The 19,313-nt window shown below is 72.2% G+C and overlaps 1 protein-coding gene across 1 annotated transcript in view; it reads right to left on the bottom strand.

The window, feature by feature from the left end:
- Positions 1 to 8,558: 8,558 nt before the first annotated feature.
- The window catches only part of KIF26A (kinesin family member 26A), a 30,734-nt gene continuing 19,979 nt past the window's right edge, over positions 8,559 to 19,313 (bottom strand). Inside the window, exons 5-15 of the mRNA XM_054567685.1 lie at positions 19,092 to 19,281; positions 15,527 to 15,739; positions 15,037 to 15,130; positions 14,500 to 14,762; positions 14,168 to 14,351; positions 13,934 to 14,087; positions 13,518 to 13,680; positions 10,403 to 13,094; positions 9,705 to 9,900; positions 9,126 to 9,298; positions 8,559 to 9,004 (exon numbers count right to left, since the gene is read on the bottom strand). Coding sequence (XP_054423660.1) covers positions 8,823 to 9,004; positions 9,126 to 9,298; positions 9,705 to 9,900; positions 10,403 to 13,094; positions 13,518 to 13,680; positions 13,934 to 14,087; positions 14,168 to 14,351; positions 14,500 to 14,762; positions 15,037 to 15,130; positions 15,527 to 15,739; positions 19,092 to 19,281 — 4,504 coding nt within the window. The 3' untranslated portion in view covers positions 8,559 to 8,822. The remainder of the gene's footprint in view (positions 9,005 to 9,125; positions 9,299 to 9,704; positions 9,901 to 10,402; positions 13,095 to 13,517; positions 13,681 to 13,933; positions 14,088 to 14,167; positions 14,352 to 14,499; positions 14,763 to 15,036; positions 15,131 to 15,526; positions 15,740 to 19,091; positions 19,282 to 19,313) is intronic.

The following is a 19,313-nucleotide window of genomic DNA, read 5'->3' as shown; positions in this document are numbered from 1 at the left end:
CCACCTCTGGTCAAGGGCAAGACCGAGGGCGAATTTTATTCACGCATCAGAAACCCCTCCAGCGGGCGCCTCGGGCCGGGGTTCTCCTGGGCCGGGCGCACCCCGGTAGGGGCGCGGCACGGGGTTGCATTCTACGGCACTTCAGGACAAACGTGCCTAACAGCCGGCTCAAGGGAGCCCCGCAAACTCAGTCGCAAGCTCTCGGGGGCCGGGGAGGTGGGGGTCCCAGCACGGCCCCCCACCCCCACCCCCCGGCCTCCCAGCCGAGTGAACAGCAGATTCTGGGCTCAGCGCACGGCCCCCCCCCCGGCCATAGCTATCCGTGTCCCCTGGGCCACCCGAAGCACCTCAGGCCACACGGGGCCCCAGACAAGGCTGGCAGCCCCACGGTCCGGCCTCCTGCCTTACCAGCCCCCAACATCGGGCTCCCCCAGGACGGCCATCTGGGCCAGGCTGTGTCCTTGCCAGGCCCGTCCACAGGTGGGGGTCCACGCCACACAGGGTGGTCCACGGGAGACCCAGGGACACAGCCTTCACTGCAGGACCGTGCCGGCCACGCCAGGACGCAGCGCGGCAGACAGCCAGCGCTGACCCGAGACCGGCTGAAAGGGCAGGCCATGCGCACGAGCCGACGTTCTTTGGACCAAGGGGGGCTCTGGCCTGCGTGTCGCCGGGATGCACCCCTTCCCCTGTTCCCTCCCCAGGACGGAGAGGCCTGAGAGCCCGGGGGTGGGGCCCAGTCAGGAGGGGGCTTGGGGAGGACCTCACAGTGAGAGGGGTGCAGGGAAGGGGGGCCTGGCTGAGACCCTGCAGGTCTGGGGAATCTGTGGTCCCGGTGTGGGTGCAGGTGGAGCCGCAGGGCTGGGGTCCGCGGGCCCCGTGTCCAGAGTGGACACGAACCACCGGTGGGAGTAAGGTGGTCCCTGGGGAGAGTGTGGAGGGAGGAGGACCAAAGGGACAGAGCAGGGGCACCGGGGGTAGAGGGGCCTCCTGACGGGAGGAGGGGGAGGGGGAGGGGCGGGGCAGCAGGTGGCCCCCCTGTCCGCGGCCGAGGGGGCACAGCGCCCGCCCGCCAGCTCCTTGCTCGGGCACGTGGGCGCCGCCCTGCAGCCTGGCCCTGGCCAGTCGCCCTGCCCCGCGCCCGCCCGCGCGCCCCGTGCGTGGGCACCCAGGGTGGGCTGACTGCCACCTGGGGGAGCTGCCGTTGCTGGGCTCACAAGCGGGGGCCCCGCGCCCCCCTACAGCACAGGAGGTTGTCTCAGCTCCGGCCAGGCCCTGGGGGAGGTCCTGGGCCGCCCTGAGGGGGAGGCAGGGAGGGGGCGGGGGGCCTAGGCCCAACGGGGACCCAGGGGATTTCCTGGGGGAGGGGAAGGGGGCAAGCAGAGCTCTCTACCCCCCTCCGCCTCCCCCTGCCCTCCCCCTCGGGCCCCGCTGCTCCCTGACCTGGGGCCAAGGCACGTGGGCTGCAGGTGCTGCCGCGCTGGGGACAGAGGGCCCGGGGGTCACACTCCTGTGCGCGGGCGACTGCATAGGTGGGTGTGACCGTGTGACTGTGAGCGTGCACGTGTCACTTTGTGCGTGAGTGAACATGTGTGCCACGTACAGGGCACACACACGTGTGTAAATGTATGTGAATGTGCGCGCACACTGCATGAGTGTGTGCCTGTGTGCACACGTGACCAAACATGTATGTGTGCTGAGTGAATGTGCACATGTGTGTAAAGTGTGCGTGTGCGTGCGCCACGTGACAGCCCTGGCCCCCCGGGGCCACGGGCGCCCTGCCGAGGCCTGCTCTCCGTGGCCGAGTAACGGATCGCCGGGCCAGATGCAGGTGTCCCCGGGACTAAGCCCCCCCCCCCCCCGCCCCGCAGAGTGTGCAGGAGCTAAGTCCTGGGGCGCAAAGCCTCCCGTGAGCACGGGCCGCTGCCCACCTCCTTGCCCGGCCCCTGCCCCGGGGCCCACGTGGGCCTGGCGGGGCCTTGACCCTGAGGATGCAGCCGGGCCGTAGCCACGGGAGGGGCAGGGCCGCGGGGCAGCGCGGACGTTAGGGCGGAGGCAGCCCGCGCCGAACACGCACGCACGCACGGCGCCCTGGAGCCCGCCCGCCCTGCCCCTGGTAGAGGGCGGGGCCTGGATTCGAACCCAGGCACTTGGGAGCCAGAGCCCTGGGCGACTTTCAGGAGCACGGCGTGGGGCCCGCCCCCGGATCCCGCCCTCCACAGCCAACCACGGGCGTCACCTCCCAGACCCAGGAAGTCTCCCTCCTCTGAGCCCCTCGGCTGAGCCCAGCCAGCCCAGCAGTGGACACAGGGGCTCGGGGGGCCCCCACAGGTGACTGTCCCATGAGAATGCCTCCCTGGAGCTGAACGTCAGGGCGCCCGGAGCAACAAAGCCCCGGCCCTAAGTCGGGCTGTCTCCCAGGGGCGTGGAGCCTGGGCAGGCGGGAGGCTGGGCCGTAGATCACTCCTGCCCAGGCCTGGCCCCCGGCCGAGGTTCAGCCTGTGTCATAAAGATGCCGCACGCCTGGCGCCGGCCCGGGCAGGCCCACAAATCAGCGCCGGCACTGCACTCAGAGCGCCTCAGCCAGCAGGGCCAGCCCTCCCGCGGCTGGCGGCACCGGGAGGAGGCGGCGAGAAATACGGCCCCACTTCTGCGCCGTGGGAGGGACAGGAGAAATTTACGCCCACTAGAGAAGCCCGGATCCCGTGCCTGGGGCCACCGAGCCGCAGCCAGGCCGCGCCTCCGTCCGCAGGAGGGGAGATCAAGGCACAGGGCAGGGCTGCTCAGGACGCACAACGCAGCGGCCGCACTGGGCCCACCCCAGGCGTCCCGCGGGGCCCTGTCCCCAGGACCCGGGGCCCTGCCCCCAGCTGCGCAGGGCTCCCTTGGCAGGGGTGGGGGGCGGTGCTTCAGGGACAGGTAAAGCGTGTTATTAACCTGGACTGTGTTTTCCCAAACGGCTGGGGAAAGTGGGAGCGCGTGGGGGCATGGCACCCTCCTTGCGGGCAGGGCTGGGGCAGATGCTGGGCAGCAGGGGGCAGGAGGGAGGCCTGGCGGACCCGGGGCCGGTGGCACGTCCCCGCTGACCTAATGTTTCCCAGGTGACGACAGTGTGAAGGCAGCCATGGGGTGACCTCATCCCGGAGCCGCCCTGTGGGTTCTTCAGACGTCTCTGCCCCTTCTCCGGCCCCAGGGCTGGGCTGGGCCACCAGGCCACACTGGCAATTATTGCGACACCGTCGGACGGCGGCCAGCAGGCTGCCTCCTGCACACGCACCCCTCACAGCCCCACAGGGTCTGGGGCCACAAGGGGACCCCCTTGGCTTCAGGTCCCCGGCCTCTGGGGCTGCTCAGAGGTGGGGAGGGGCCTCTGCTCCGCTCAGGGGCCCAGGACAGGCCCAGGCAGGCTGCTCCGAGACCACACTCCCCCGCCCTCCGCCCAGCACTGAAGGCCCGGGCCCGGGGCGCACGATGTCGGGTGCGAGCCCTGGGAGGACGGGGTGCGGCCACCGACACCACCCGCAGAAAAGCCGGCCAGGCCGGCGGGGCGGGGCAGGGCGGGGCGGCCGCAGGGTGGGAAGCGGGATGCACAGTCAGGACTGGGCTGCCCTGCGCGGGCGCGGGGGCCGCCGGCCGGACGAGGACTTCACGACGGCTCTGGCCAACGGCAAGGGCTCCCGGAGGCCAACGCTAGAGCCAATTCATTCTGTTTTTTTAATAAAAGATTGTGTTTATTTGTTTTTGGAGAGAGAGAAAGGGAAGAAGACAAAGAGGGAGAGAAACATCGTTGTGCAAGAAACAGTTGCCTCTCACACGCCCGCAACGGGGGACCCGACTGGGAATTGAACTGGCGACTCTTCAGGTCGCAGGCCGGCGCTCAGTCCACTGAGTGGCACCCGCCGGGGCTGGAGCGGTTTTAGGAACAAGGTTCCGTCGTGTTGGAGTGTAACCCCACGTACGGAGCAGCGCCCCGAGTGCGTGCTGACGGAGACAGCGGCTAACGGCGCGGGAGACCGGAGCAGGCCCCCGGGCGGGACAGCCGAGTGTGCGGGGCCCCGGTGCGGAGCCTGGGCGACACCCGGGCCAGGGCAGGGGCAGCAGGGGGCGCCGGCGTCAAGCCTGGGCTCGGCTCCTGACAGGAATGCACCCGCCGGCGCGGGCGCGCTGAGTGTGACACACAGGCCATCGGCCCACACTCACGTGGGACGCGCCGCGGTGCGTGGGCACTCCCCGTGGGAACTACACGCACACGCTTCCAGGCAACAGAACACAGTTCCTTTCCCCAAAGCGGCTCTGAAATACTGTACAGCAGACGGCGCCGCTGGGGGTGGCTGTCGATGAAATTCTGCTTTTCTCTGTGGGCGCAGTTTAGAAGGTGAGGGGGGAGGGGTGCGGAGGGATGGGAGAGGAAGACCTCGCCTCCGAGCTTCCGAGTCTGCGCTGAGAGCGCCTTTGTTGAGAACGCTGGGGAGGAGGGCGGGTGCGGGTTTAGCCGGGTCCGCAGGGCCTTAAGGGAGGGCCTCTGGCTGCCCCCCGCCGCCCCTGCAGGCTCCCCCCTCACCTCTCCCGCCGCTCCCAGGAGGCCCCTCCCTGAGACCCCACAGGACCCTGCGCCCCACCTTCTCCCTGTGCGAGACCACAAGGGACTGGGGAGGGGACACATCACGGCCCTGTCCTGTCCGGTGTCCGGTGGGGACATGGTCCCCCGGCCCGAGCCGCTGCATCCCCAACTTTGAGGCGGAGTGCGGGCCGCAAGGGCTCCAGGGCTGCCCAGTCCCAAGCTCTGAGTGGGACGGAGCCCTCGGGGCTCTGGGCGGCCCCGCCCCCGCCTGCCCCTCTGCCGGCCAAGCCACAGGAAGCGCTTCCTGGCCCCTCCCGGCCCCCGCCTCCCGCTTTCCTGTGTGGAAGCGGGGCCTGGACCCCGCCTGGGTAAACACAATGTCTGGAGAAGAAATCGCCCCTCCAGCTTCCTGTTTGCTGGGAGCAGGCCCAGCCCTGCCCAGCCCCCCAGGGCTCCGGGGCTCCCTGGCGCCCAGCCGGGCAGGGTGGGGCGGGGCTGCTGTCCTGAGAGCAGGGTCTCCCTGCCTGAGCAAACGTCCCCACCCCAGACCTGCGGGGAGGTCAGCTGAGGGCCCCAGACTCCGGGGGGACCGTGGGCTGGGGGCCCCGAGAAGGCAGGACAGGCAGTCCCAGTGGGCGGCTGGCAGCGGCGGGCACTGACGGGAGACTGGGGGTGGGACAGAGAAGGAAACGGAGGCCACTGCCCCCCGCGGTCCCCTGCCCCGGACCTCAGGAGAGCGCCGGGTGTCCTGAGGGCAGGGGAGGGCAGGGCGGTGTTGACGGTGCTGCCCCCTGCTCCCCAGGCCACCGCCCCCTACACCTGCAGGGCTCAGACACAGTGGGGGCGCCAAAGGGGCCGACGTGGCCTCACCCCACGTCCCGGGGGCCCAGCTCGGGAGAGGACAAGGCCCCACGTGTCCGTTGCTGCAGCCAGCGCCTGGGAGGCGCGGCCCTGGCGGAGCCGTGCACATGCATTGGGGTCCCGGGTCCAGGCCCCGGGGTCCCAGGCTGCCCGCCGGGCCCGCCCGCCTCTGCTTCCTGCCCCCAATGCCACCGTCCCCACACCACGCAGGCGTTGCCCTCTCCACGGTCACGGCTGCAGGCCCCTTCGCCGCCTGCGTGACCATGGCCAGGGGGCCAGGGCGCAGGGCCGAGTCCCCGCCCAGAAAGCTCTGAGCTGCTCCCAAGGGCTCTAATATCTCAGGCGGGTCCCTGGGCCCCTTCACCCCGAGGTGGCCGGGAAGGAGCAGCCAGGACTCCAGGCCCAGGGAGAGGTGGGCCCGCAGGGCAAGCGCTTGGCTCCTGCCTGTTCCCAGCCGCCTTCTGGGCCCTCTGGGCCCGGTCCCTGCTCACCCAGCTCAGCCTGACGCCCCTCACCCCCGCCCTGCCTCCCCACGTGGCCTCTCGGGGCCCAGGGCCGGGTGGGCAGGGTGGCAGGGCGGGCCAGACGGGCACCTCGCCCGGGGAGCAGACCAACCGTTGGAGGCACTGCCTGGGCCAGCTTGTACCCCGTCCCTGCCGCCCAGGCCGGCACCCCAGCCTCCTCCCACCAGCTCCCAACCCTCCCCCTGGGGCTGGGCTGGCCCGGACTCCCGCCGCCGGGATCCTTGTGAGCTCCGATTCTGCCCCTTCCTCCGAGTTGAAAGGCGCCCGCCCTGGGCCCCAGCTTCCCCACCTGTTCGCCAGCGGAGGCCCACAGACCAGCGGCTGATGGCACCGCACGGCACTGCCGGGCCGGCCCACAGCTGGGTCCCGTGCCCTTCCATCCACAGAATGGGCCTCCGGGCCCTCAGCTGCTCCCAGAGGGGCCCAGCCTGTAATGGCAGGGCTGGGAGCTTTGATGTCCCAGATGAAAGGCCGCGCAGGCTCTGGACGGGGGTGGGGGTGTCCTGGAGAGCAGGTGCCGCCCTCGGCGCGGCGGTGGGGAGTGGGTGCCGCCGGGATCCGCAGGGTCTGCTCCCGAGAGGCCCCTCCAGCGCTTGATCGAGGGGCCCGGGAGGGAGCAGGGGGTGTTCCCTGCAGAAGAGAGACCACTGGGCCAGCCCACCACCCCCACCCCCACCCCCACCCCCGCCCGCAGCCCGGGTGAGGCGGCGCAGGGCGTGCTGGGAGCGAGCCCGCAGCCCTCTCAGCGGAGCCAGGCCCACGGCCTCCTGTGCAGCCGGCCAGACCCCCAGCACCTCCTCCCCGGCCCCTGAGGACAGAGGGGCCCCTGGGCCATGCAGGGCCAGACCCTGGGCCCCAGCTGCCTGGACGGTCCCCAGGCCCCCGATAGGGTCCGTCTCCCCACCCCACCCCGGGTCCCATCACACCTGCCCTGCCCCCAGATCCCGTGACAGAGAAGCAGGCGTGGGTGGCACCCAGCCTCAGGGCAGGAAGGGAGGGAGAGCTGGGGGCAGAGGAGTCCCGCCCCAGGTGAGCTGACAGGGGACCCGGACCCACGGGCCGGGGACCCAGGTGTGGTCGGCAGCAGAGTGAGGAGGCAGCCTGGGGCGGGGGGCCCAGCATGGACGGCTCTGTGGCCCGACCCACAGGGGCCACACGGCCGCATGGAGGACCAGGCCTGTCTGAGGCCGACCAGGAGCGTCCAGGGAGGCGGTGTGAACACTCATTGGATCTTGGACCTGCTTCTGCCTGAGGCTGGAAGCCTCCTCGAGAAGCCTCATCCCTTTGCCCCTTCCTTCCTCCCTCCCTCCCTCCCTTCCACCGGCGCCCAGCCCCGAGCCCCACGTGGGGGTGCAGTGACGACTCAGACCTCACCCCACCTCTGAGGGCCCCATCGAGGTGGGATGTGCCGGGTGGAGGGGGCAGCAGAGCCACCAAGGAGGGTCCCCACACTCGCCGCCTGGAGGGTGGGTCCCAGGCACACGGTGCGAAGGGCCCGAGCTGGGAGGCTCTGGGGGGCCTGGAGCCAGGGGACCAGGCCTCAGACGGAGCGTGGTCAGCACCAGGGGCCCAGGGCCGGGCCCGCAGCCAGGGCAGCGAAGGCCCGAGCGGGGCGGGCGGGGCGGGCGCCGGGTGCAGCCTTCAGACAAGGTGGGGGCAGAGACGCAGGCCTGGGGAGAAGCTGATCGCAGCCGCTGGGACAGGCCGAGCTCAAAGGCCCCCAGGAGCCAGGCGGACCAGGAGGCCAGCGACGCCAGGTGAGGGACAGCAGGGACGAGGGCCCCAGCGGGCTCTGTCTCCCCCAGAGGGCCTGGGGCCTCTGCAGGAACCCAGAACAGGGTCCCAGTCCTCTGGGGACAAGCCCCCGCCCCCGCCCCCAACAGGGCCCAGCCATGCCGCGTGGGGCTCCTGCTGCCTCCAGGGCCTCGAAGCCTGAGGGTCCACAGCACGGCCACTGTCTCCCTCCTGCCAAGGCAGCCGGCGACGGAGCGGGAGACCCGGGGTCCCCAAGGGCGCACCGACCCGCACCCGGAGCCCCGGAGAGGGGCAGAGCGCCTGCGACTCAGGAGCCACGTGGACAATCGGTGTGTCTTTTATTCACAAATAAAAGCTGTGGCAAGAGGCCACCTACACGTTTGTACAAAGATGCGTGTGCCCCCCAAAATGCACGACGGCCAGGAAACAGCCCGCGGTGAGGGGAACGCCGCGCATCGGCAGGCCCAGCCTGGTCCCCGCCCGGCCCGCGGGGCCCCCAGAGAGAGCCCAGCCTGAGGGACCCCTTCCATAGAAAACTGTAGAAACATAGATCATCTGTCTTCAAGCCCCCACTGCAAATGTGTTTGTAGGCAAAATCATATAAAAATACAAACCTAACAGGACCTGTACACAGCCCTCGTCCCCCGCGTGTGTGTGGGTTTGTTCTTTGCATGTGGTTTTGGTAAGAGCTCCCGCCGTGGGAGAAGGCGCTGCGTGGCTCGGGCTCAGCCCGGGGCGCCGCCCCCGTGACCTCAGGACGGAGCGGGCGCTCGGGGCGGGGCCACAGGCCGGCAGAGCCCCGGGGCTGCGGCCCTGAACGCTGGGAGGGGCCCGGGGGCCAAGCTGCTGGTGGCCTGAGTTTTTAGCACCAAACGTGAAAGGAAGAGAAGCCCTGGTCCAGGATAAAGGCACTTGCGTTGCTGTCCGGGCGGGGACCGTCGCCGCGTCCTGAGCGCACACACCCCCGCCCGCACCGCTCCCTCGTATCCCCTCCACTCCGAGCCGGCCCCGCGCCGGACCCTCCGCGCGCACGTCCCTCCATCCTCTGCCACATCCGCCGTCCATCCCACGTGCCGTCCTCACGCCCTGCACGTCCCCTCCCCCGAGTCCCGGGCCCGGCCTCAGACGTCCACCTCCTGCGGCCCCGGGGTGGCGGCCGGGGCGGCGACGCTGATGTCGAAGCAGGTGACCATCATGACGTGGGCCTTGCACAGGTTCACGTGCTGCTCGAGGGCAGCCGTTGCACGCTCCAGCGCTGCCAGGTACTCCGCAGACTCGGGCTCCAGCGCAGGGTCCACCTCGACTGGGGGGACAGCGACCGCCGGTCAGGCCCAGGGCCTGGGGCGGGGCACAGAGGGCCAGGGCATCCAGGGCGGGGCGGGGGCGGGTCCCGGCGAGCGTGGGCCTCAGCGGCGGGGACTCACACTGCGCCAGCCAGCGGCCCGGCTCCAGCATCAGCCGGCCCTGCGTCGCGGCCAGCTCCGCGCAGAGCAGCTCACGCTTGGCCCGCACGTCCCGCAGCCTCTGCTGCCGGCGCTCCGCCAGCCGCAGCTTCGCGCTGACACACACTGGGCCCTGGGGGCGGGGCGGCAGCGGGCTCAGGCATGAGGGACCCCCGGGGGCTCCCGGCAGCCCGGGCCCTGGGCGGGCGCGCAGTGGGGCCGCAAGGGTGGGCAGGAGCAGGGCCTAAGCCGCCGCCGGTGGCGCGTGAGCAGCCTGCCGGCGTCTGCGTGGAACTGGGCCCAGGATGGGTTGGCCCGGTGGTGGGAACCCCAGGAACCGCGGGGGTGGCCTCAGGACCCCTCCGGCCACCCACCCTCTGCCCAAGGGGGACGCGGGGACCACCACGGGCCCAGGGCCCGTTCCTACCTTCTCCACATCCTGGGAGGGCTGCGGACCAGAGGGGAAGGCGAGGTCAGAGGCTGCCCGGCCACACCCCCAGGGTCCCCCCCGCCATGCCGTGGGACACCCCCCGGCCGCCCACGCCGTCCCTGACCTCCAGCTCCTCCCGAGGCGGCGGACGGTGCCGCTGCAGGCGTTCCACGTCGTCGATCTCATACACCTTGATCTCGAAGGGCTCCTTCAGGGAGGCCCCCAGGGGCGGGGGCAGGTCCACCCACTGCCCGGGAAGGCTGGGCTTGCGGCCCAGGGCGGCGGCGTCGGGCAGCGGGGCCGGGATCAGCCGTCTCCGCTGCAGACCTGGGGCAGAGGCGGGGGCTGGGTGACAGGGGCCCCGGCCGGCGCCCTGCTGGGGGAGCGAGCGCGGGGGTCCCAACCACCACCGCCCCCGGGGCCCACAGGCCCGCCCTCCCCCAGCCTCTAACGACTGCCCTGGCCTGCCACACTGCGTCCTAACTCCCTGCTCTGCCTGGCTCCTGCTGCCCCGGGACGGACTCCCCAGCTCGGCCCCCAGGCCCCGCCGGCCCCCCCCACCCATCAGTCCACGGTCGGGTCCCCCAACCACACGCAGCACAAGGGACGAGCGCGCCCCACCCAGGTTCCCAGAGACGGAGGGCCCAGGGGACGGAGGTGGGGGGCGTCCAGGCGGCGGGGCACTGGCCCCCAGCCCAGTCCTCTCCCAGGTCCGCAGGCCCATCGGGGGACCGCGCGGCCTGCCCTTGCCGGCCCCCAGACCTCAGGGACGGGGACCCGCCTCCGGGGCGGAGAAGGGGTGCTGGGGCGCCGCGGCGGCCGCGCCCACCTGTGGCCCTCTTCTTGGGGGACTTGAGGCTGCGGGCGCGGCCGCCCGGGGAGGCGGCCCCACTGTCGCTCAGGGAGTCGGGAGCGGAGGAGGCGCTGCCGGTGGCCTCGCTGTCGCGCATCATGCTCTCGTAGCCGCTGCTGCCGCCGCTGTGGTAGAAGAGCGCTGTGCGGCCCATGGCGGGCGGCAGCTCGCCGCTCAGCACGCTGCTGTTGTCGCTGCCGTGGCCGCTGCTGCAGCGCTGGGGCCGCCGAGGGGCCGTCACCTTGCTGTAGGGGGAGGGCAGCGCGGGGCCCGCGGGAGGCCGCTCCTCGCCCAGGTTCCCGCCACTGTCGTTGCCGCTGTCGGAGTCGGCCGAGGCCCAGCAGGGGCTGCCTCGGCCGCGGGCCCCGCCGGCCGCCAGCTCGTTCACGCGGCAGTGGGCGGCCCGCAGCGCCTGCTTGGTGCCCATGATGGTGCCCCGGCCGGCCTTGGTGCCGACGCCAGGGGCCGCCCGCGGGGCCACCCGGGGACCCGCCGCGGGGCCGCCCGGGGTCCGGCCTGCCACGGGGGCCAGCGGCTTGGCGGAAGCCCCCAGAGCCCTCGACCCGCTGCCGGCCACGCTGCGGCCCTTGCCCCCACCGGCGGGGAACTTGGGGGCCCCCACGCCCTTCGCAGGGCTGCCCTTACAGGCGGGAGCGGGCCCGGGGGCAGGGCTGGAGGGCGGCACACCCAGCCTGGGCACGGCACGGGCAGGCCTCCCCGCCGCTTCCCTGGCCCTGCCGCTGCCGTGGGCCGGCCCCTCGCACCGCTCCAGAGACCCGTGGGGGGCGGGCCGGGACGCAGCCTCCGCCTTGCCAGCCCGAGCCTTCAGGCTGGACGTGGCCCTGGAGGCAGGGTGGTCGGCCCGGCTGCCAGGCCTGGCCTCCTCTTCGGCGGGGAAGAAGGCCACGGCCCCGGTCCGGGCCAGGCCCCCCGCCGGGAGAGGGGCGGGCGCTAGGCTGGCCTTGTGCTCCAAGCTGGACTTGCGCACAGGCGGGGCCGGGGGCGCCGACCCACCGGGCCGCAGGAACAGAGCACCCTTGGGAGCCACACTCTTCTTGCCACTGCAGGCGGCCTTCGGGCTCCCCAGGCAGGCCCCCGCCTCAGCCGCGACCTCCCCGCAGGGCGCGGCGGATGTGGTCACCCCCAGCGTGGTGGCCCCTCTCCGCAGCGGAGGGATCTGCGCCCCGGCCTCCGGCCCGTGGACAGCCCTGGCTGCCACCTCACAGCCGTCCACCACCCTCCGGGCACAGGCCAGCAGCGGGGCCGGGCTGGGCGGCCTGCTGGCAGGGACCGCCAGGGGTGGGCCACGTCCATCTGCCCGGAGCAGCCAGGGGTCTTCGAACAGGCCCCCGGGGCCCGGCGGGCTCAGGGCCAGGCGAGGGCAGTCCGCGCGGCTGGCCGTGGAGGTAGTCCTGGGTTTCCGGGGGAGGCTGGAATGGATGGTGTTGGGGGGCGCTGCCGCGCACGGGGACACGGGCTGGAGCTCCCTGCCAGGCTGGGCAGCAGCTGCCGCGGCCACGGGGCCAGAACTGCCCGGTCTGTCCCGCTCCGGGGAGCTGCCCGGGATCGGGGGGCCCAGAGGGGCGGGCCCGGCGGGGGAGCCGGGGCTGAAAGGGTCCGGGCTGGCCCGCGAGCACGGCTGCGGTGTGGGGCCGCAGCTGTCGGCCGTGCCGACGCGGCCCTCGCTGAGCCAGGCGCTGATGGAGGAGCCGGGGGCCTGCGCGGTGTAGGCATCGAACTCGTCGTTGATGCTGCTGATGATGCTGACCGGCCGCGACCCCGAGGCCAGGGCCTGCAGCGAGCAGTCGCTGCCGAAGCTGGCCAGGCTGGCGGGGCGCCCCCCGAGGGCCAGCTCCTCCACCACCGTGAACACCAGCTCGTCCTCGCCATTCAGCTCCACGGGCTGCTGCAGCGTCACCGTGGTGGTCAGCAGGCCCCGTTCCAGGCGGCCCCTCGCCGGCGGCCGGGGGCAGCCCCCCTGCCCGCTCATCCCCACCGGGGGTGTCCGGACCACGCCCTCGGCACCCCCGCCCTCGGGCTCAGCTGAGGCTCCGCCCGCTTCCGGCTGCCCCAGCGGCCTCCTGCCTCCGCCACCCGTGGCCCTGTCAGGCACGAGCTGCTCAGGCCTGGTGCTGCCGTCCGGCTCGGGGGCGCCCCGGTACGCGTCTGGGCCGGGGCTGCCGTGAGGTGCGCCAGCAGCCGGCGGGGTGTCCGTGGCTGTCCTGGGGGCCGCAGCCTCGGGCAGCAAGGGCTGCCTGCCGCCGCGGGCCGGGCTGGCCGGGGCCCCCGCGGGGCCTTCGCTGCCGTCGATGCACTCCAGCCGCTCCTGCAGCTCTGCGAAGGTGCTGCAGCGGAAGTGGTCGGCGTCCCGTGGGCCCCCGGACGGCCGGCGGCGGCTCAGCGCAGGGATGATGGGCACGAAGTCCGGCGGGCCCTCGTTGTCCGTGAGCTCGCGGTCGGACAGCGCCGCCCCGCCGGGCCCCACATAGATGACCGTGTCGCAGGACTGCTCGCTGCTGGACGAGTAGTCGGGGTCGCAGGGTGAGCCAGGGGCCGGGCGGCCAGGGTCGGGGGCCCCGCAGCGGGCATGGAAGGGGGGCAGGGCCGGGGCGCGCCGGGCGCGGCCTTCCTCACAGGAGCTGTCCCCACCCGAGGAGCTGGAGGCACCCTGGGGGCAGAGCAACGGGGTTGAGCGCCTGGCACCCCTCTGCCCTGCGCCCTCGGCCGCACACAGCACTGCAGTGAAGGGCCTGCCAGCGGCAGCCGGAGCCTCGTCCCACCGAGCGCTGGGACGGAACGAAAGGTCTTCGGCACAAAGCAGGACAGGGTCCGCTCAGCAACTTCCACGGGAGCAGTGAGGGCCCAGGGGTCCCAGCCGGCCGCCCTGACCCACCCACCACCTCCCCTTGGGCCAGGCAGCCAAAAGGCTCCCCGTGGTCCCCCCTGGCCCGCTGGGACAGCAAGTGGCCTTGGGCACGGCCCCCTGCCCCTGCCTCCTCCGGGCAGGGCCGGGGGGCGCAGGGCAGAGGCCCTGGGAGCACACAAGGCCCGGGCCCCCAGTGGGGAGGGGCAGGCAGAGCAGGGAACCAACCTTGACCTTCTTCCTGCGCAGGCGGTGGACGCGGGCAGCCAGCTGTGCGGTGCTGAGGGTCTCGGCGTGGCGGGCCGGCGCGTCAGAGACGTGGGCGATCATGGTGGTGTGGCCGGTGCTGGTGGCCAGGGCCTCTCGCAGCAGCAGGGCGAGCCGGTGGTCCCTGGGGGCCAGCGGGGGATGCGGTCGGGGCAGGAGGCGGAGCAGCCCCTCCCCCGGCCAGGCCCATGTCTGCCAGCCAGCTTGGTCCCTGGGGCCCTGGGACCCCGCCAGGCCTTGGGGAGCGAGGCCCCGGCAGGTGGCGGGGACACACAGAACCGAGAGCTCCGGTCCCGACACACTGGACCCGTCCGACCTGCCCCCGGCCAGCCGCCGAGACCACCCGGCCAGCGCCCACCGAGGGGCCCACCGCTCACCTGTAGGGCACGTGCTTGGCTCCACCAACCAGGGCCAAAATGATGCTGCCCACGGCCGAGAGGGACAGGTCCGGCGGGCCGCCCCCGCCCCTGCCCGGCGCCCCCTCACAGCTGCCCAGGTCGATGAGGTGCAGGCGGCTGCGGCCTCCGGACACTGAAACGGCCAGGCAGGCGGTGAGGCACAGCCCGAGGCCGCGGCCCCGCCTCCGAGCCCGGCCCCGAGCGGACACCTACTTCCCCCGTGGCCGCTCTTCTCCACGCGGTACTGGTAGATGTGCAGCGTGAAGAGCATGTGGGAGCTGCTCCGGGCGTCCTCGGGGCAGCCGGCCCGGCCGGCGCTGCGGGCCGCCAGCGCCGCGTCCAGGTAGAAGGCCGCCTTCTCGGCCGTGGGTGCCCGCAGCTCGCTCTGATTCTGGAGCTGGGCCGGCGGGGGAAACAGCGCCTCAGAGGCTCGGCCCAGGCGCAGCCCCGCCCGCCCCCCAGCCGCCCTCGCGGCCCCACCACGCCAGCCCCGGCTCTGTGCCCCCCGCCCCCCGCCCCATGTGGCGGCAGAGGTGTTGGCATACCTGCGCCCCACAGACGGGGTCCTCCCGCAGGTACACGCCCGGAGACTGGGCGTCCTGGAGGCTGGCGGCGGCCACCTCGGCCAGCAGGTCCCGCAGGCCCGGGTCCCGGCCGCACACCTCCGCGGCGGAGACGCGCACGGAGAAGCGGGTGCCAGCCCTCTCCTTGTGCTCGCCGATGAGCCTGAAGAGCCAGGAGATGGCGCAGGGGACAACGCCCAGGCTCCGGGGTGAGCTGTCCTCCCCGATCATGGTGTAAGACTTGCCTGCGGGCCACGGGGGCAGTCAGGGCCCCCACGCCCAGCGCGACGGGCCCTCCACGTGGCTGCCCCGGCGGCCGCCTCTCTGGCCCCGCCGGGGGCTCTCGGGGCCAACCGGGGGCCGCTGAGCCCCAGGGGCCCCCTCTGACCTGCCCCAAGGCCCTGACTTCCGGGCCTGCAGAGCTCCGGCTTCCCTCCCACTGCCCGGGAGGGACAGGCCCAGGGCCCCCCACCCGGACACGGGCCCAAGGACCGCAGAGCAGATCACGGGGACACTCACCGAGGCTCGTGTGGCCGAAGGAGAAAATGCAGCCGTCAGCCCCACTGACCACTGACTGGAGCACGTCGGCCACCGTCCCCGAGCAGACCTCGGCCTGGGGGAGGGACAGAGCCAGGCAGGCGGCAGGGTCAGGCGGGGTCGCCAGGCCGGTTCACAAGGTGGCCAGGACCGAGAACACAGAGATCTCTATGCACACACAGGACACGCCCTGGCAGAGCACAGATGTGCAACACACACACGAACCAGCCAGGCACATGCCAACGAGCACACACCGTGCACACACATGTCACACGGCCGTTGTGGACAGTGCCGGGACTCAGAGCCCAGCACACGCGTGGTCCCAGCACGCGCAGGGTGCAGAGAGCCTTCCCAGAGCTAAGGCGCCTCCCAGGGCGGAAAGCTCCTGCCCCCGAAACGGGGCCTGCGAGCCAGGCCAGCAGGAGCCCCCCAGGGGCGGGGACAGGGGGTGAGGAAGGCGGGACACCCTCACCTGCTCCGAGTCCTGGGGGAAGACAGCATCGAAGGCAAACATCTTAGGGACCGCGGCAGTGGCGGCGCGCCGGGAACCTGCGCTGCCCGGGGGCCCGGCGGCCGGGTCATAGAGGGTCACCTGCTTCTTCCGTGGGTCCACCTTCAGGAAGGACGCGGCCTCGGCGCAGCGCTGGGCGCCCTGGGCGGGCCAGACCCGCAGCATAACCTTCACCTGAGGAGGCGGGCAGGAGCGGGCACCTGAGCAGCCGGCCACTAATGACAGGGCAGCGGGGGCCCTGAGCGGGGGCCGGGGCAGCAGGCCAGGCCTCGCACGGGCGTCCTGCCGAAGGAATGCGGCCGCCCGCGCCCCTGCTCCAGGCCAGAGCGGGTCCCCTATGAGGTCAGCGGGGCCGGCCGACGGCGAGCCGAGAGGACAGGCAGCCAGTGCAGGGCAAGTCGGCACTGGACAGGGCAGCGGGCCAGCCGGGTCCGGGCAGGGCGGCAGGGACGGGGCGGCCGGTGTGGGGGGCGGCGGCGGGCTCTGGGCGCCTCACGGGCAGGGAGACAAAAGAAGTGCAGGGACTGCACCGAGCGTCCCCGCCTGCCCTCCTCGTGGGGCTGCTCCACACCCTCCCACTGGCTCTGATGCAGAACTGGGTGACTGGAGAGGCACAGAATATTCCAGAGCATTCCCAGGTCTGCCAGCTTCCTGCGGGGCGGGGGGGTGCAGCCACACGGCCACCCCTGCCCCCAGGTCCGCAGCCCATAGGAAACGCGCTCTCAGAGGTCGACGGTGCTGCCGGCGTCACCCAGCCCAAGAGTGGCCTCCGGAAACCACAAGCCCCAAATCTGAGGGCAGGGGAGGAGTGGAGAGGCCCACAGAGGGCGCAGCAGGGCCCCCCAGAAAGAGGCGCCCCGCCCAGCAGAGCCCTCCTTGGGCCCACGCCCTGTGCTCCACCCGATGGGGAGGAGGGGCCGCCCGCCCCCCACCCGGCCCCCGGGCCCTCCAGCTCAGGGAACTAAGCGCGGCCGGGCTGGAGAAGGGATCGGGGCCCGCTGGCAGAGGGGCGCTCAGGGCCCCCAGGGCCCCCAGGGCCCCCAGCGGCACAGCTGCCACTGCAGCCAGGCGGAGGGGAGGTGGGAGGAGCCCTGGAAACAGATGCCCCCGAGGGGACCAGGCCCAGGGCCTGATGCCCCCGGAGAGACATCCCAAGAACTGGCAGGGTCCTGGCTACAGGAAGCCAGGACAGGCTGGGGCGGAAGAGACGATGGGAGCCATGCCTGAGAGGAGGATCCTGGGGCCTCCCATGGGGCAGGTCAGGTCAGGGAGGGGCTGGGAGGCCAGGACGGGGCCAAGGCCAGGGGGAGTGCAGGGGTGGAGCGGACAGAGATGGGCAGGAGGAAGGGGGTCTGAGCTCAGCCGGTGGGTGACCAGGCCACCTCCCCTCTTACTTCCACAAAAGAGAAAGAGACGCACGAACGCGTCCCCTGCCCCGCACCGCACGAGACGCAGCTTCCTGGAGGCTGATCCAGCCCTGCTGCCTCAAGGGGTCAGGAGGCTGGGGGCGGCAGCTGGGAACCAGGACACCCCCCGCCCCCACCAGGACACCCCGAGACTGTGCCTCTGCTGTGCAGCCCAGGGCCGCCCCCCCGAACGAGGCCCCCCGCCGCCCCCCAGGAACAGGCAGCGGGCCCTGTCCCCCAGCTCGGGTTTCCCCTGACGGTGTAAACCGAATTCCGACTCAGAGCCCATGCTTCTCACAGACGCAACTGTGAGTGGCGGGTACGGAGCGGCGTGGAATTGGCTCCCCAGGGCAGTTCGCACCAGGGCACGCCTGCCCCTTCCGGGAGCGGCCCACAGAGGCGCAAAACCCGCGGGGCGGCAGCGTGTCCGGCCCTCGGGGACGCAGCGGGCCCCCGCCCCTCGGCTCCATTAGCCCGGAATCGATTCTTTTATTCCCTGACGGCCGAACAAAACTATTTCATTTCCAAACGCTGTTGCCAAGCTCACGGCGTGTGCGCTGCCTGGTCATTTGGGGCAATTTTTTTCAGCGTGAACTACCGGCCACGTCAGGAGCCAAATGGGTTCTGCAGAAGAGATGTCAGAATTCCTGGCAGGGAGGGCCCCCGAGGAGCCGCTGTGGGTGGGCAGGGGCAGAGTGGGCCGCGGCGGGTCTCAGGCCAGCCTGCCCCACGCGCCCGGCCGCTCACTGCACAGGCCATTGTCTGCGAGGACCGGCTGCTGCGGCAGACAGTGTCTCCGAACGAGACAATCGTGGCAAAGTCTCCGCTGTAAGTGCTCAGATATTACAAAGCCCCACTGAATAGATGCTGGGTAGGAACAGACGTATTTTGCATGAGAAAGGGCTCCCACTCCAAGCGTCGGGGGAGGGGCGCCCGGCACCCACGCCGTGGAGATGTCTTCTTAAGACAGCAACATGATGGATTATCCTAAGTAGCACATTAACGTCAGGGATCGAGCGTCATCTAACTTCTTTTCTGTGACAATATTAAATGCCTTTCAGGAGGCATTTCTGACGGTGACGTTGGCGCAAATAACAGGCAGGGAGGGGCCCGGGGGGGCGGGGACAGGACAGCCTGCGGGCCCCGCCCTGGGAGGGAGCCTGGCCCCAGGAGGCGGGGTGGGGGCCCGCCGGCACCCCAGAGACCCGGCCAGCGCCCAGGGCGCGTGCTGCAGCGCGTAGCCCTCCGGCCGCCCACCCGACCGCAGGCGAAGCCCGGACGGCGCAGACACGCCAGGCAACCCGGCCCAGGCCCAAGCCAGGCCCAGAGCCGCTGAGAGCCCCTCCCCCAGCGAGCCGCTCTGTCCCGGGTGCCGCTTCTTCCCTCTGGCCCAGGCGGAGCCGAGGCGCCCACTCAGCAAGTGCCAGGGACACCCGTGGGCAGCCTCGTGGGCACGGAGAGCCCAGCGCACCCGTGGGCCCTGCACCCGCGGGCACACACAGATCTGTGAATGCAGGACGCTGACCGGAGTTTCTGTGCAGTTACCAGCACCCCGTTCAGGGCCAGGATGAAACGCAGCCTCGGTGAGAGGCTGCAGGGGTCAGAGGTCAGCGCCGGGGTGGCCAGGACCCAGGCAGGCTGTCCCCCGACTGGGTAAGGCCCTTCTCCCTGACGGGCCTCGGTTCCCCCTTTTCCCATGGTGCTCTGTGGCTGCAATCTGCCGGTCCTCACAGAGCCGAGGGTCCCGCCCCTGCCCCCAGCCCCACCTGAGGGCGGCGCCACAGCAGAGGTGAGGCAGAGGGGGTCCTGGGGTCAGACCCCAACCCCCAGTCCCAGGAAGCCCGGGCTGTCCCGCCCCACACGGAGACCAGGACCCAGCCCTGGGACCCTCCCCCACTTCCAGTACCCCACCCCAGCCTCCCGGGCTCCCTGGCCACCCTGAGCCGACAGCTGGGCGCGGTCTCCCCCTCTGTACTCCCGCTGACCCCCTCGTCCCGCCTGGGGGAGGGACACAGGGGTCTTCTGTCTCCGGCACCCCCTCCCCCGCACCGGCTCAAACGCCCCCTGCCTGGTCCCCCCCCGCCCCCGCGGGGCCATCCCCAAATCAGGGCTGGGCCTACCTTTCCCACACCGCCGGGGCTGTCCTTGGCCTTGGAGCCGGCCCTGAGCAGGCATGGGGGCACCGGGGGCGGCCACAGCTGGAGGGCCCTGCTGAAGTCCGTGGGGTAGGCGGAGGTGCCGCGGCTCGGGGCGGGGGGCGGCGGGGGCGGCTTCTTGCGCTTGGAGGCCAGGCTGAGCTTCTGGACGGCCCTGGGGGAGGGGGGAGGGCGGGCGGAGGCTCA

The sequence above is a fragment of the Pteronotus mesoamericanus genome, unplaced genomic scaffold (assembly GCF_021234165.1).
Source record: "Pteronotus mesoamericanus isolate MK-2021 breed Mesoamerican mustached bat unplaced genomic scaffold, CSHL_Meso_final contig_192, whole genome shotgun sequence".
NCBI classification, from domain to species: domain Eukaryota; kingdom Metazoa; phylum Chordata; class Mammalia; order Chiroptera; family Mormoopidae; genus Pteronotus; species Pteronotus mesoamericanus.
Note: the sequence above shows the minus strand (reverse complement) of the source record. Positions and strands in the feature narration are given on the sequence as shown.